This window comes from Calypte anna, chromosome 4B (assembly GCF_003957555.1).
Source record: "Calypte anna isolate BGI_N300 chromosome 4B, bCalAnn1_v1.p, whole genome shotgun sequence".
NCBI classification, from domain to species: Eukaryota; Metazoa; Chordata; class Aves; order Apodiformes; family Trochilidae; genus Calypte; species Calypte anna.
In genome coordinates this window covers 23,139,510-23,154,755 of record NC_044249.1, presented here as the reverse complement: position 1 = coordinate 23,154,755, position 15,246 = coordinate 23,139,510, and the positions used below count along the sequence as shown (strand labels likewise).

General features: G+C 62.2%; 1 protein-coding gene across 1 annotated transcript; it reads left to right on the top strand.

The window, feature by feature from the left end:
• Window positions 1-8,505: 8,505 nt before the first annotated feature.
• DQX1 (DEAQ-box RNA dependent ATPase 1) lies at window positions 8,506-14,051 on the top strand. Its single transcript, XM_030450669.1, is given in 13 exon segments — window positions 8,506-8,539; window positions 9,114-9,417; window positions 10,165-10,358; window positions 10,599-10,855; window positions 10,858-10,973; window positions 11,184-11,423; window positions 11,573-11,672; window positions 11,789-11,947; window positions 12,120-12,311; window positions 12,410-12,535; window positions 12,806-12,996; window positions 13,079-13,269; window positions 13,476-14,051. Coding segments are annotated over 12 exon segments (2,226 nt in total). The 5' UTR covers window positions 8,506-8,539; window positions 9,114-9,135; the 3' UTR covers window positions 13,654-14,051.
• The last annotated feature ends 1,195 nt before the right edge of the window (window positions 14,052-15,246 follow it).

The window sequence follows — 15,246 nt, the reverse complement described above, 5'->3', positions numbered from 1 at the left end:
TCTAAGCGTTTCCTCCCATTGCTGGGGCTTCTCGGTGTGGTGGGACAGGGGACGTGGGGTTTGTATCACCACAGTGAGAGGCAGATAAACCCTGGGGGATCTTCAGAAGGTCTTGGCACCTTCCCACCACCCAACCAGTGCCAAAGCCTCCAGAGCAGCACTCACCAGCTCCACATCACCACAGTCCTTGTGTTGTTCCCTGCCCGTGCCCCGCTATGCTCGCAGCTCCTCCCCTTGCTGCAACAAACGGCACCCCAGGAAATGGGGCTGGTGCCCAGTGAGGATGTCCCCATCACACCAGAGAGCACCCCAGGACACTGTCCACTGCCTTCACCTTGCCTTCACCTTCTCCTGGGCCTCCAGAGCCACTGGGTCCATGCTGTCCCTTGGCTTGGAGGCCCCCTCCCCACTTGCAGGGACTCACTAGAGACCAGCTGAGGTGGAAATTTAACGTCTTGTACACCCCCCAGCTTGAGCACCGTCCCACTGGGATGGTGTCTGGCAGGTTCCCAATGAAGTCCCACAGCAAGACACTGCCAGCCAGGCAAGAGGGTGGAATGAGTGTCAAAGAAGGGGCTTGGGAGAATGCTGCAGGCTTTGCAGACCCCTGCCTCAGCACCCCTCTCCCTCCTGCAGAAGACCTCCCAGGTTCTGACTGCTCTGGGTTCAGGTCAGGACTTTGGGGAGGGGGCAGAGACAGGCAGGACAGTTCCACCACACAGAGTCCCAAGGCCACCCCTGCCCAGCACAGACAAGGTACAAACACCTGGACTGAACCCCCTTTAGCTCCCAGATGGGACTGGGGGCCGACTCAGCCCCCACCTTAAGCTCAGGACCCCAGGCCCTCCACCTGCCCTTGCAGCCTATCCCCACCTGCAGCCCTGAGACCATGGGGTCACAGCAGGGTAGCAGTGGGGACAGAGGTGGCGTCACACCAAAGTGGGACTGGGAGTGATGAGGGTGACATGAACCCTACCCCATCAAGGAGGTGTCAAAAAATGCCAAAGACATCCTGGAGAATGGAAGGGATGTACTTCAGGGCTGCTCCCTGCAAAGAGATGAGCGCTACCTGCACCAGCCCTCCAGCCCTGCCTCATGCTCATGGGCAGGACAGACAGACAGATGTGTGAGAGACAAGTCCCTGGTGCCAGTTCACCTGGGTTTGAAAAGCAGCTGGACAAATTCACCCTGGACTCATCCCTGGAGCACAGGGAATGCACAGATGTTGGGTGCAGGACAGCAAGTGCTGGGGAAAACTTTGGAGGGCTGCTGTGTGAATCTCCAGATTCTCCAGGTGCAATTAAAAACTCTATCCCAAGTCAGCTCCCACCCACCACACCCACCTGTAGTGTTCCCTCACCTTTGGCAATTCAGTAAACACACAGAGACATCTGAGCCCAGAGCACATTGCCCATCCCAGCACAACAGCTCTCCATTTGTAATAACTTTTTTTTTTTTTTAGAACAGAGAAGATATGTATTAAGGAGATTAAAAATAGTTATTTTAATAAAGTTACGCAATGCTAATTTTAAATCAGAGCACTATCAAGTCACACAGTTGTTCGTCTCGCCTGTTATGTCAGTTATCTTAGCCAGTCACATTTGTAACTTCAAAAAAGTAACCGCTAAATTTGATTTCTTTTCATTAAACCGCATGCTTAGTGAAGCTGGGCTGATTAACACTAATCATACTGCCACCTTCCACTCGGGATGGATGGCATCCTCCTTGTGAGCCTGCCGGGACCAGTGGTCAGTCTCCCCGCTCCACAGTCACATAGCTTCACTTTTGGAAAAAAGTGCTACCAGAGAACTTTTCCCATTCCTCAGACGAAGGGACAGCCAGGGGCTCCAGAGGGAAGAGCCTAAAGAGTCTCAGCCTCCTCTCCTCAGCTCCAAATACTCAAAACAGTACAAAATCCCACAGACTAAAGCTGCCAGGCAGAGGACTGGCTGTCCCCACAGCGAGGTGGCCTCACAGAGGTGTCACACTGCTTTAGGCTGTTGAATTATTGCAGCTTTAAGGACAAGAGGAGCTGCAGAGACCAGGTCAGGCTCCAGCACATCTCCTGGGTCCCACTGTCAGGAACTGGTCCTCGCAGAGACCAGGGGGCTGCGAGTTCTGCAAAGCAGCTCCAGAGCCCACTCAGAGAACAAGAAAATAAAGTTCTGCCCTTGCAGCACCTGCTCAAGACGTTCAGGAGACACCATTGGGTCTGGATACAGCAGGATCTGGTGGCTAGGCTGCATCAGGAACCAGTACAGGACACAGCAAAGGAACAGTGGCCAGGGTGACCAGGGACCAGGACACCAGGGAGGCAATGGGATCCTCCAGATGAGGAAGCAGTGGCCACAGTGGGCAATGCCTGAGGCCACCACAGAGCATGGCCCCAGCACCCAGACCTGCTGAACACTCCAATCCCCAAGGCAGAGCCCAGGGACTTCCAAGGGAGACATTTCCCTTGAAGTGAACAGCACATGCAGAGAGCTGCAAGCCGTCCTGCAAAGTGAGAGGCACCAGAGCAGCTGTTTGCATGGGGCAAGGCAGCGAGACCCTGCTGCAGGCCCTGGCTGCTTCCCGGGCAGCATCAGAAAACCAATTCCCAGCCCCAGATCTGCCTGCACCATCCCTGCCCCGCAGCACACCCTGCCCCACCACGGGGGTCCCATGGCTTCTCTTCACTGTCCCCACGGTGGCTGCAGGGATGGCAGCCCCGGTGCTGCCCACAGACCATCATCCCTCCGCCCTGGGCAGCCTCTCTGCTCCGGGTGTGTTACAAAATGATTTTCTGCAGAGCAGAAGGTGCTGAGCGGTGCAGAAACCGCAGCTGTGGGTGTGCAGAGCCGCAAGGCTGCAGCACTGCAGTGGGGGCTCCGCAGCAGCAGCACGACCACAAAAATGAAAATAACCCTCAGTGCTGAGGTGGGAGCAGGGACAGGGAGAGACAGCCCCCTCCTCACCAGGTGGACAGCCAGACTGTTGGTCCTCAAACTACTTTTGAAAAGAATTAGATTAGTTTATAAGGGATTGTCTAAGACTGGCATGAAAGAAAGCAACAGAGGAGCAGGGGCTGCCAGCTGCCCCAGGCCACCACGTGTCCCGGCCTGCACACACACTGTGCACAGGGTGGGAGTTCCCTCTGACCCCACCCCAGCCCCCCCCCCGTCTGTGCAGGCAGGGTGACTGGTGTCAGCCCCCCATGGGGACAGCCAGGGTCACCCCTGCATGGCACAGCCAGCCCCCTCAGTTCTATTCCCCCCCACCAGAGCTGAGCCCCCACCCCACCATACCTGGGAGAGCAACATGGGCCCCTCCAGCGGGGACTTCATCAGCTGGTTCAGGGAGAGGAAGAACTGCTTCAGCGAGCACTGGGACTTGGCTGTCTCCTTCCCCTCCTAGAGCCTGCAACAGACAGAGTCAACCACAGCCACCTTACGGCCACCCCACTATCACCATGCCTGCTGGGGCCTCTCCTGACACCCCCATTAATTACAGTCTGGTCACAGGCAAGCCATGTGGTGACAAGGAGCATATTCAGGAGCACTTCAACACCTTCAGTGCCAGCCAAAAAGAAGAAGTGGCTGCAGGGACTGGCAGAGAGCAGTCTGCGAGGGACACACTGTCACCATGTCCAGCTTACCCCACTGAGCTGTATGAGCACCATGGGTGTTCTGAGGGGCATGGGGGTCGCCATGGCCAGCATGGGGGACAGGAGAGGTCCCTGAAGTCAGGAAGGGTGCAGGGAGCTTTGGGGGGCTCTGCCCTGGTGTGGTGCACAGGGTGACAAGGGGGGATGTGGCATGATGGGTCCTGGGAACAACCAGTGCCAGGATCCATCACAGCCCACTGGTGTCCAGACCTGCTGGAAACTGGGGATTCCCTTCCCCACACAGAGCCGCTGTGGGCCTGAGGCAGTGAGCCCCCACACCAGCCATCACCCTCATCATCCTCTTGCAAGCTGCCAGAGCCTCTCAGCTGACTCCAGTGGTGCCTCATGTAATCCAATAGATCCAGCAATCTGCAGTAACTTATTACAATTACAATCTAATTCTTTAAATTACAGACTGTACAAATTGTAGCACCGTTTAAAGTATTTAGAATATCTTGAGGAGCCTGTGTTACTGCGTTGTTCAGATCACCAAGATAAAGAGAAGATGAATGAAAAAACTATATGTCTTCAGGGATGTCCCCATTCCAACTCCAACTAATTCATGGGGCTGTTTGCAAATGCTGCAGATAATTAATTTTCTCTGCCAGAAGTTCTCTAAGCTAGGGTTTTGATGTGGTTTTGATCTGTGGCTCCCCTGGCCCCAGCAGCTGCTCCCAGCCCACTCCCACGGGACTCACAGGTGCACTTTTAGCCAAGTAAAATCAATCATGTCTTAGCAAGCCCATCAATAGGATCAATACCCAGAGTGAGACCAGGGGTCAAGGCAGGGAGCTCCCCACTCTGATGGGAATAGGTACCATGGAGGGACCAGGGCTTTTAGGGGTCTCCTCCAAGCAGCACCAGGCTGGTGGACCCCACACCAGGACAGGATGGCAGGTGGGGGAAGCACTTGACAGCACCAGCCATGGTGGGAAGAGGGAGCTAAGACCTTCCCAGCTGCTGAAGCAGCTGTGTCAGTCCCTGCCCACACCCCAGCTCCAGGGACATGTGTCATGAGGGTCTGTGGGGCTGGCTGGGGGGAACAGGGCAGCGAGCTCAGGGGGACAGAGTGAGTGTGAGGGTCACAGTCCACATGTGGGGATGGGGGCTGCCTGATGGGAGCAGCCCCAGGGTATTGTTGCCCCAAACCACTACACCCCATGGCCAATAACCCCATGTACCCTGGTGGGCAAGATGGTGATAGGGGTGCAGTGTGGGCAGTGCAGACCTCCCAGCAGACTCCCCCTCACCTGAGATACCAAAGGGCCAGTGAAGGACGGTTCTGAGCTTGCAGCTGTAGGGCTCCTGGAGGTGCATCCCACCCAGATGATCTGGCACACCAGGAAAAGCCTCTCCCACTTCAGGTCCTTGCTGCCCAGGTCCTGGGGGCAGGGGTTGTGTGAGACAGGCAGGGATGTGCTTCTACTGGCACTGGGGAACCACAGGGTACCTGAAGCTACATGGGAGCATGAGACAGCGTGTGCAGGGCTCTGCTCCTGGCACCCCAGATCTGTCTTCAGCTGCTGGGGTGTCCCCTGCTGTTGTGCCCCACATTGGGGCTCAGCTGCAGGACACAGGGTCCTGCTGCCCCAGGGAGCCTGGGGCGCACAGAATCATCAAATCACAGAATGGTTTTGGGTGGAAAATCCCTTCAGGATCACCTTCCCTCAGCACTGCCAAGGCCACCACTAACCTATGTTCCACAGCACCACATTTCCACGGCTTTGGAATCTCTCCAGGGGACAGGGATGCGGGGACATGCAGCCTATGCCAGCAGTGGGCAGGGGTCAGAGGTGGGCCAGTGCCGTGGGAACAGTGGGGGCTGGCAGTGCTGATGCAGCTCGTTAGCATTGATTTTTCCCCGCTCATCTGCATCCTGAGGGCTCCACCGGGGCATCCTGAGGGTCAGCGCAGCTCTGCTGGTGCAGCGGGAAAATCGCCGGCTCAGTGGGAGCTGCCCACACCCTGGGACTGACTGCGGCAGGGGACAGAGCTGAGATGGGGGCCTGGGCAGCCCAGCAGCCCCAGCGACCCTACACCCGTGTCAGGCCGGGGGTCTGCACCATGGGGCTGGGGAGGCATAGGAGAAACAGGCAGCAAGGAGAGAGCAGTGGGAACTCAGCTGCTCATGGGTTCTCAGGGGCCCCGTGCGAGGGCTGGACACAACAGAAAAGCTGAAGCACCTGCTCCTGAGGGGTCTGTGCTCACCCTGATAAAGCCTTGGTGTTGTTGAGCAGCTCAAAGTCCTGGGGGACACCAGTGCTGGCCCAGCAGATCACATAGTTCTCACTGCAAGGGAGAGCAAGGGGTGAGGAGCCTGAGAGGGGTAAGGACCCCCCCAGAGTGTCCCTGCACGGGACACTGCCCAGCCCACAGGCAAACCCCCTGACATGGCTGGAGCATTCAGACTTGGGCACAGTGCTGCTTGGCCCCTGTTGGTGTGTCTGGCGCTCTCCATGCAGAGCCCTTGCTCAACCAGTGGCCACAGTCATGGCACACAGACTGGACCAGTGTGGCCATTCCAGCAGTGCGTGGACTTGATCTTGGAGCTCTTTTCCAGCCTCAATAATTCTGTGGGTTCCCCGTACCCTCCTGATGGCACGCTGCTCACTAGGGTCGTACAGGGCCACGAGGAGCTGCACCTCCTCCCCAATGTTGCAGATGAAGTTGTGCACACAGAGGTAGAGGCTGTGGGAGTGCAAATCTGCCAGGCGGGTGCTGTGGCCCGCAGGGCTCTGCTGCGGGCTCTGTGGGATGACAGGACGCTCAGCCCCATGGCTCAGCCCCACGGCACAGCCAGGTGTGGGGCAGCAGTCTCTGGGCAAAGCAGGGACTCACCATCTCCTCCTGGATACACTCAGTGAGGGTCTGGGCAGCCCTCCTGCGTGCCTGGAAGAGGCTGATGTAACTGGTCCTGTTGGGGTCCAGGATGTTCTTGTCCTCATCCTGCACCACCAGGTCCAGCTCCAGGATCCTGCAGAGGCCAGGATAAGGTGAGGCAGGACCTGGGGCTTGGCTGGGGCAGGGGGGCACAGCTCTGTGCATCCCACAGGACCCACCTGTTCTCACACAGGCACGGCTGGCACAGGGCTGGGGGTGCGGGGCAGATCCTGACGGGTGCTGCCATCAGTAGAGCCCTGGCATGGAGACAAGAGCCGAGCAGCACCAGGGACACAACCCTGCCCCATCCAGGGCTCCTGGGTGACAGCCCTGTGCACCCACCAGCACTCAGTGTTCCTGGCCACTAGGGGACAACCAGCCAGGACAGTGGGGACACCAGGTGCCCCAAGGACACGCAGTCAGGTGATGGGAATCCAGGGACAGCCAGCCAGGCTGGCAGGGACACTGCAGCAGTGCGGGGGGAGGGTGGAGTAGATGCCCCCCCCACGCTCCATCCTCACTTGTTGCCATAGTCAATCCTGCTGGTCACTTCCTTCTTGAGCTGCAGGGGCTCATCCCTGGGCAATGTCCCTGACACAGCTGCAAGCCACTCCATCAGCTCACACATCATCATCTTCATCTGCCAGTACCACTCCATCTGCCCGGCCTGCAGGCAGCAGTGCAGGGTCAACCCACACCCTGCTGGCCCCAGACCCCCCAGACCTCCCCTGGAACCCTGGCCCTCACCACATAGAGCTGCTTCCAGATGGTGGCCCACTGCCTCAGCGTGGTGGTAATCTCTTGCACTATGGGCATCTCAGCAGGCACCACGTTTTCCTTTGCCCAGGGTAGGGCACAGAGAATCCTACAGGCAGCCAAACTGGAACCACCCACCCGTTCTGGTGCCAGTGCCTGGTACCTACCCCCTACTCTCCAGGGTGTCTTTCAGGTGGATGAGTGAGGCCAGGAAGATGCCCTGGGGGAGCAGGAGCCATCAGCATCCATGAGTGGGCAGAGCAGGAGACAGCCACCACAGGACCAAAGGTCTCAGCCTGGCAGTGCCACAGGGGGCTGGCATATCCCCCTGGCAGCCCTCTGCCCACCCGAGCAGACCCCCACCTACCCGGGCAGCCCTGCTCCAGAGCGAGTACCCACAGTACCAGGCATAAGGGGAGGCAGAGGTGATGGAGAGACCGGAGAAGCCCAAGGCAAGGGAGCGGGGGGGGTGTGCGAGCCCCTGGGATGGAAGGGTAGGGGAAGCCGGGAGGTGGTCGAGAGCATTTCGGGTCCGAGTCCAGAGAGATGGAGGGGGCAACCGGAACCGTCACCGCTCGGTCTGGGAGCTCCATCTGCCGGTGCCCACCGGCGGCACACCGGGAGCCGCCGGAACTGTATGCGAGGTCCCAGTAAGGGATGCTCGGCGTCTGTACGGGATGCCCCGCAACGGCACCGGGATGCCTGGCACGGTCACGAAATGGTCGGCACCGGGACGCCCAGCGCCGGTACTGGATATCCGATACCGGGTATGCTCCGCACCGGTACGAAGGTGTCGGCACCGGAATGCCCAGCACGAGATGCCTCGGCGCCCATACAGGATGTCCGCAAGCTGTGGCTGCAGCCGCTCGCAACACCCGGCACCGGAGGGCACCCAGGAATGAGGCGGTCTGCCGGGCACGGTCCAGCTCGGAACACGGATCGGAGCCCGGTCCAGGAGCGCTGCCGGGGCGAGGCCTCCTTTGCCGGGGCCGGGCTCTGTGCGGCTGCTCCGGTCAGACACGGAGAGGGTCCGGGAGCTCGGGAGCTCGAGGGCTCGGGGGCTCGGGGGCTCGGGGGCTCGGGGCTCCGTCCCGGTGCCCGTCACGCAGGCAGCGCCGCCCCTGACAACGGGAACGCGCGCCGAGGGGGCGGGGAACGCCCCGCGGCGCTGATTGGCTGCCGTAGCAGGGCCACGTGACAGCGCAGCAGTCACCTGACTGCTCCCGGCAAGGCCCGAGGTGGCGGCGGCGCGCGCAGGTGAGCGGCGAGCCGCACGGGCCAGAACCGGAACCGGAACCGGAACCGGGGCCAGAACTAAGGGGGGAGAGGTGGGGACCAGGCCCCAGCACTGGCCCGTTCGGTTCGGTGCGGTGCGGTGCGGTCCGGTCCAGTATAGTCCAGTCCGATCCCATCCCGTGCCGGTGCGCAGGTGTGCAGGGTCCGATCCGATCCGTGCCGGTGTCCCCCCGGCCCTTACGGCCCGCGCCATTCGGGTCCGAGCGTTGGGCCGGCCCCGGGCTGCCCGGCCGCCTCCGCCCCACGCCTTCCGGCCCGGGCCCCTCTACAGAGGTCGCTTGCGCCCCGCTCGGATCTGCCGGGCTCGCCCCGTGGATCGGTCGGGGTTTGTTCCCCTGGTCCCGTGACAGCAGGTTCCCCGGTCCCCTGCCTGTTTCAGACAGCTCCCCCGGTGTCCTGCTTGTCCCCCTTCGGTCCCTTGCCTGTCCCTGTCCCCCCATGGTGGGCCAGGCAGGGCTGTGGGTGAGGGGTGGGCTAGCGCCGGGATCCCCCGGTTCTGCTATGACCCCACTCCACTTCCCACCTGCCCTCACAGCACCGGTGGTTGTGTCCCCGCCATGGCGGGCAGCGGGGCCCCCGGCTCCCCGTCCCGGCAGAGTGGGCCTGACTCAGGGCTGGAGGAGGAAGAAGAGGAGGAGGACCCGGCCCTGGGCTGTGACGGGGACCTGGAGGTGAACCCCTACGATGGGCTGCCCTTCTCCTCACGGTACTACGAGCTGCTGCGGCAGCGCCGGGAGCTGCCAGTCTGGACCACCAAGTACAGCTTCATGGAGAACCTAGAAGGCAACAGCGGCATCGTCCTGGTGTCTGGGCCTCCCGGCACCGGCAAGAGCACCCAGGTGAGCGGGGGGATGTGCCAGGGACACCAGCAGCCCCACGGGGCTTCAGCTCCACCCGCGGGCATGTGGCAGCGGTGGGGCTGTCGTGGGGCAGGGCTAGTGCAGAGCTGGGGTGTTGTGCACCGGGTCCCAGGTAAGGCCTGGCATGAGCCAGGGACTGCTGGCTGCTGTGCTGCATGGAGCAGCAGGCAGGCACCGGAACTGGGAACCAGCTGGGCCCGGGGCTGGGCCCGAGGCTGGGCCGGGGTGTGCGGGGCATGAGTGAGTGTGGTGCACAGTGACAGCAGGTCCAGGGACCCTGGCAGCCCTGCCACAATACTCGGAGACATCATCAGGCAGACTTTGACCAGGGGAGGGATCTGGGGTGGCCAGCGTGGACCGGGTCACCTCCTGGCAGCTGTCGTCTCTGCAGCTACCAGGGTGTTGGCCGTGGGCTTGGAGCCATGTGCCCAAACCACGCTCTCAAACATGACCCGGCTGCAACGAAGCCTGGGTTTGGCCATGGTTCCATCCAATGTGCTCAGGGATGGGTTTGGGGAATGAAGCCCTGGTGCAAGTGCTGGCCCGGTGTCCCCAAGGCCAGGTTGCTCTGGGTGTGGGTACCTGCCCACAGTCCCTGCAGGGCCTTGGACCACAAGTTCAGGGAATGTGGCTTGAATCTGATCCTGCACATTGGTGCCCTGGTACCCCTCAAACACCATGGCTGTGCAGTCCCAGGCCCTGTCCCCCGTCCCCCTGTTCCTGCAGATCCCGCAGTGGTGCGCCGAGTATGCCCTGTCCCTGCAGTTTGCCCACGGGCTGGTGGCCTGCACCCAGCCCCACAGCCTGGCTGCCCTCAGCCTCTCCCTACGCGTGGCCGATGAGATGGACCTCAACCTGGGCCACGAGGTCGGCTACTCCGTCCCTCATGAAGACTGCTGCACCACAGAGACCATTCTCAGGTACGGGGGTGGATGGGGGCCCCCAAGGGCTAGCTGTACCAGCAGACCCCCTCGCATCACACTCTAATCCTGCTGAGCTGCCCGGCCCCAGCGTAATCTCTTAATCCAGCCTGGCCTCGTTGGAGCTGCTCCCAGGGCTGCAGAGGGGGCTCCTGTGGTTGGGGGGGTGAGGTGTGTGGGGATGGTCCCAGGGGTAGAGCCGGGGGTTCCCCCCACACTGAGGGGGTTGGATTGGCACAGGTTCTGCTCGGATGAGATGCTGCTGCGGGAGATGACGTCGGACCCGCTGCTGCGGCAGTACGGGGTGGTGGTGCTGGACGAGGTGCAGGAGCGCACAGTGCCCACCGACGTGCTGCTGGGGCTGCTGAAGGACGTGCTGCGCCAGCGCCCGCCCCTCAAGGTGGTGGTGGTCACCTCACTGGCCATGGAGGAGCATCTCCGTGCCTTCTGCGAGGACCCCCCCGTGGTGCGGGTGCCGGGGCCTGGGCCCCCCCCCAACTGCTCTACAGGGACTTGCCAACCCATGGCCACGTGGTGGCTGCTTGCCAGGCTGTGTTGGACATCCACCGGCGGCAGGAGCCCGGACACGTCCTGCTCTTCCTGGCCAGTGAGCAGGTGGGCTACAGGCATAGCTACTGGGGGGGGAATGTCAAAGGTTTGGGGGTCCCTGTCAGCTGTGTGCAGGGAGCCCTGGGGTTAGCGGGGACAGGGATTCCCTGCTGAGGGGATGTGGACACCGTGGGGTCCAGGGGCTTTCATCCCAGGGCACCAGGAGGCAGCTACGGGACTCTGGGCATCACCTGTGTCCCCTGTCTGTCCCCACAGGAGATCACCGAGTGCTGCCGAGCCATCCGGGCTGAGGCCATGGCACTGAACCCCGGGCTGGGCCCACTGCTGGTGCTGCCCCTGCACCCTGGGGTGGGACGGGCAGCACAGAGGGTGTATGAGGGGCCAGAGGAGAGCAGCCGGGGTCGGCGGGTGATTGTCACCCACTGGCTGGGGGACTCGTCCTTCTCGATGGGGACTGTGCGCTTTGTCATCGACGCGGGGCTGGAGCTGCGCAGCGTGAGTGGGGTGGCGAGTGGGGGCTCAGATGAGTCACGGGGGGGGGGGGGAAACTGGTGGTCTGCAGGGTCTATTTGGAGTGCCCCAGGCTGGGGTCATAGGGTGGGGGGGCTGGTCTGGGGGTGTCCCCTCTGACCCTGCGCCCGCAGGTCTACAACCCCCGCATCCGGGCGGAGTCCCAGGTGCTGCGACCCATCAGCCAGAGTCAGGCTGAGTCCCGCATGCAGCGAGCTGCAGGCAGCCCCCCAGGTGAGAACCTCACCCTGGCGGCCCTGAAACTTTCACCCCACCCCCCCAGGCCCCTGCCTGTGCCTGCTTCTCTGTCCCTGGACCCTGTCCCTGCCACCACAACCCTTCTCCAGCAGGTACCTGCCTGCGCCTCTACTCAGAGGCTTTCTATGAGCAGCGGCTGCCCCCCAGCCCCGTGCCCCACGTCAGTGAGACCAGCCTCAGCCGCCTCGTCCTGCTGCTGAAGCGCCTGGACATCGCCGACATGGGACAGTGTGACTTCCTCGACCGCCCAGGTGGTGCCTGTGGGGCACAGGGGGCTAGGCATGGCATGGGGGGGTAGGGGAGTAGTTGGAGCCTGGCTGTGGCTGTCCCTACTATTGGGGTTCTCACTAGAGAGGGCTGGAGGGCCTGGTGGGGGCAGGAGGAGGTTGGCATGGCAGGCAGCCAGCTGATGTCCTGCCCCAGCCCCTGAGTCGCTGATGCAAGCATTGGAGGACCTGGACTACCTGGCAGCCCTGGATGATGATGGAAACCTCTCGGAGGTGGGGATCATCATGTCAGAGTTCCCACTGGACCCCCAGCTGGCCAAGGCGCTCATCGCCTCCTGCGAGTTCGACTGTGTGGAGGAGATGGTCAGCCTGGCTGCCATGCTCACAGGTACTGGCCAGGGAGCTTGGGGCAGCCCCCTGGGAGCCAGCTCTGGCAGGGGTGGTGTCAGGGTGCACATGGTGACCATCTGCCTGTGCTGTCCCCAGTTTCCCCCTGCTTTGTTCTCCCATCCTCACATCTGGAGGAGGCGGTGGCCCTGCGCCGGCATGCCCTGCTGCACCCGGACGGAGACCACTTCACTCTCATCAACATCTTCAATGCCTTTCAGCAGAGTGAGTGTGGGACAGTGGTGTCCCCTGGCTCCCTCACATGTCCCCGGCTCCTTTGGGGAGCAAAGCTCTGCACCCACAGTCGTCACCCCCTCCCACACCCCTGGTAAGGGCATTCCAGCCCCAGCCTGTCCCCAACACATTGAGGGGACGTGGTCTGTGGGTGCAGCAGCAGCACACATGGTTCCGTGGCCCCTTAGCCCCCAGGCCAGCCCCCATAGGGATTCCTGCTCTGTCCCTGTCCCCACGGTGCTGACCCCACTGTCCCTGCAGACAATGCCGATGAGGGCTGGTGCCGCAAGCACGGGCTGAGCGGGGAGGCCCTGCGGCTGGCAGGGGTGGTGCGGGCAGAGCTGCTGGAGGTGATGCGCCGCATCGAGCTGCCCATCTCGCCCCCCGCCTTCGGGACCCACACCAATGTCCTCAACATCCGGCGCGCCCTCATCTCTGGGTACTTCCTCAAGGTGAGCCAGGGGTGGCTGGGGGTCAGGCTGGGAGGTGGGGGTCATGCCAGCCAGCCTCCTGCCCTTCCTCTCTGCTCCACAGGTGGCCCGGGACATCGATGGCTCCGGCAACTACGTGATGCTGACACACAAGCATGTGGCCCACCTGTCCCCCACCTGCTGCTACCTGCAGTGCCAGCCCCCCCAGCGCCTGCCCCCCTGGCTCCTCTACCATGAGTTCTCCATTTCACAGGACAACTGCCTCCACATCGTCTCCGAGATCCAGCCCCAGATGTGAGGCCCTGGGGGACGGGGAGGGATGGGTGACACCCAGGCTGTGTCCCTGCATGGCCTCGGAGCTGGCGCTATCCTGGGAGCACAGCAGAGCCCAGGGCACAACGCTGGGCCTGGGTCTTCTCTCCTGGGGGCACTGTTTGTGTGGAAATATAGCAAGGAGGCTGCTCCAGGGCAGCCCCATTGACACCCCCCCATCTCTGCAGGCTGGTGGAGCTGGCACCCCAGTACTACCTGAGCAATCTGCCTCCCAGCGAGAGCCGTGACCTGCTGATGGAGCTGCGGGAGAAGGTGGTGGCTGCTGAGGATGTGCCGGCAGTGCCGGAGCCACTGGAGGAGGCAGCTGGTGGCGAGGATGAGAGGGAAGTTTGCGTGTTGCAGTGAGCTGGAGCTACCCCAGCCCCCACGTCGGGGATGTCCAGCCTTGGCTGTGATCCCTGGGGACGGGAGACCCCTGAGGAGGCCATGCTGCTGTGGGGGCCAACTGAGCTCCAGGAAGGCAAGGGCAGAGCCTCTGGCACTGCCACAGCTGCCACTGGCTAGGGTCCGGCCCCTGGCATTGCCCCAGGATAGAGCCTGGTTTGGGGGAGTGCTGGCCCTGGGCCAAGCCTGTCCTGGGCACCCTCCCTACCTGGGCACCTTCACCCCGTGTTTGCCCAGGGGCTGCCGCGGGGCTGGGGCTGCCGACCCTACCTGTCCTGCTCCTTTCCGTCGGGGGAGCACCCCCCTGGGGCCGAGGGGCCACTCGTGGGTCTCTCCTGTATAAAGTTTTGTGTCCTTTACTCCTGGTCTCTTGTCTCTGATGGCCTCCAAGGACTCGTGCCACAGAGGGTCGGGCTAAGGTGGAGTGGGTGGTTTCTGAACACGAGTGACTCCTGGTCTTGCTCAGCTCCCGCCGCCGGTTCTGGGCAGGGTACCAGTGCCTGGGACACTGGCCTTTGGGTTGGGTCTTCCCTTCCACGGTTGTGGCTCGTCGGCAGAATCGATGGGGAAGCTGCAGCCCAGGCGAGGGCAGGCGGATGGATGCGCAGCAGCTCCTGCTACCTCCGGGATAGGACGGGGCATGGGTGCTCCTCTAGGGGCAGGTGTTTCCTTTCCCCTCGGGCTCCCCTTTCCTGCCTTGAAGTCTCCATCTTTCCAGCAAGTCCCACTTCTCTCCCAACTCCTGGCACCATGGCAATGGGCTGAGCTGCTGCCTGGGGGGCCTGAAGGTCCCCAGCTCTAGCCCCAGGACAGAGCCCTCAGCATGGGGCTGCTGTGTCCCAGCAGCTGCCCCCCCCGCCTCTCCCTCCCTCCAGGCCATGTACGGGGGTTCTATTTTTCCCAGTAAGTGGTCCGGAGGCTCCACTGCCCCATCCCCTCTGCAGCACCTCGAAGGCTGAGTGGAAAGGTGAGGTCTGGGCCTCTCCACAGCCTCTGCACAGCCACAACTTTTGCTTTGCTTCCTAGGAACCCGACAGTACAGAAGTGGGAGTGGCGGGGTGCAGCTCACACCTCTGCCCCCTCTGCCTGGCCTTGGCATGGAGGGGCTGCCCTGGCCCCTCGCCCTGTGGTGGGTGGGGGCTGCAGCTGGATGTACCCCATGGGGCATTGTGCCAGATGGGGCTCAGCACCATTTGTGGGACCACCGGAGGCTCTGGCACATCACAGCTGCCCAGCGCTGTCCCTTCACCCAGGAGCTGCCCAGGCAAAGACCCCTCCTCACTGCCTCATCCTGCCCCTTTGCAAGTGGAGGGCACAGAGGAGACATGGCTGGGGGTGTACACGTGGCAGGTGCACATCAGCTGGAGCCCCTGGACTTCCTGGCAGGACACCAAGGCCACTCAACGGCACTGTCCCTGAGCCCATATGGACACTCCCTTGTCCCCCACACCTGTCCCCCACCCCTCGTGAGCAGGGGCATGGATGGGCCTAGGGGCATTCTCCCTTTGTGGCAGCCACCAGGACCCTATACCCACATTCCTACTCTCTCATGTG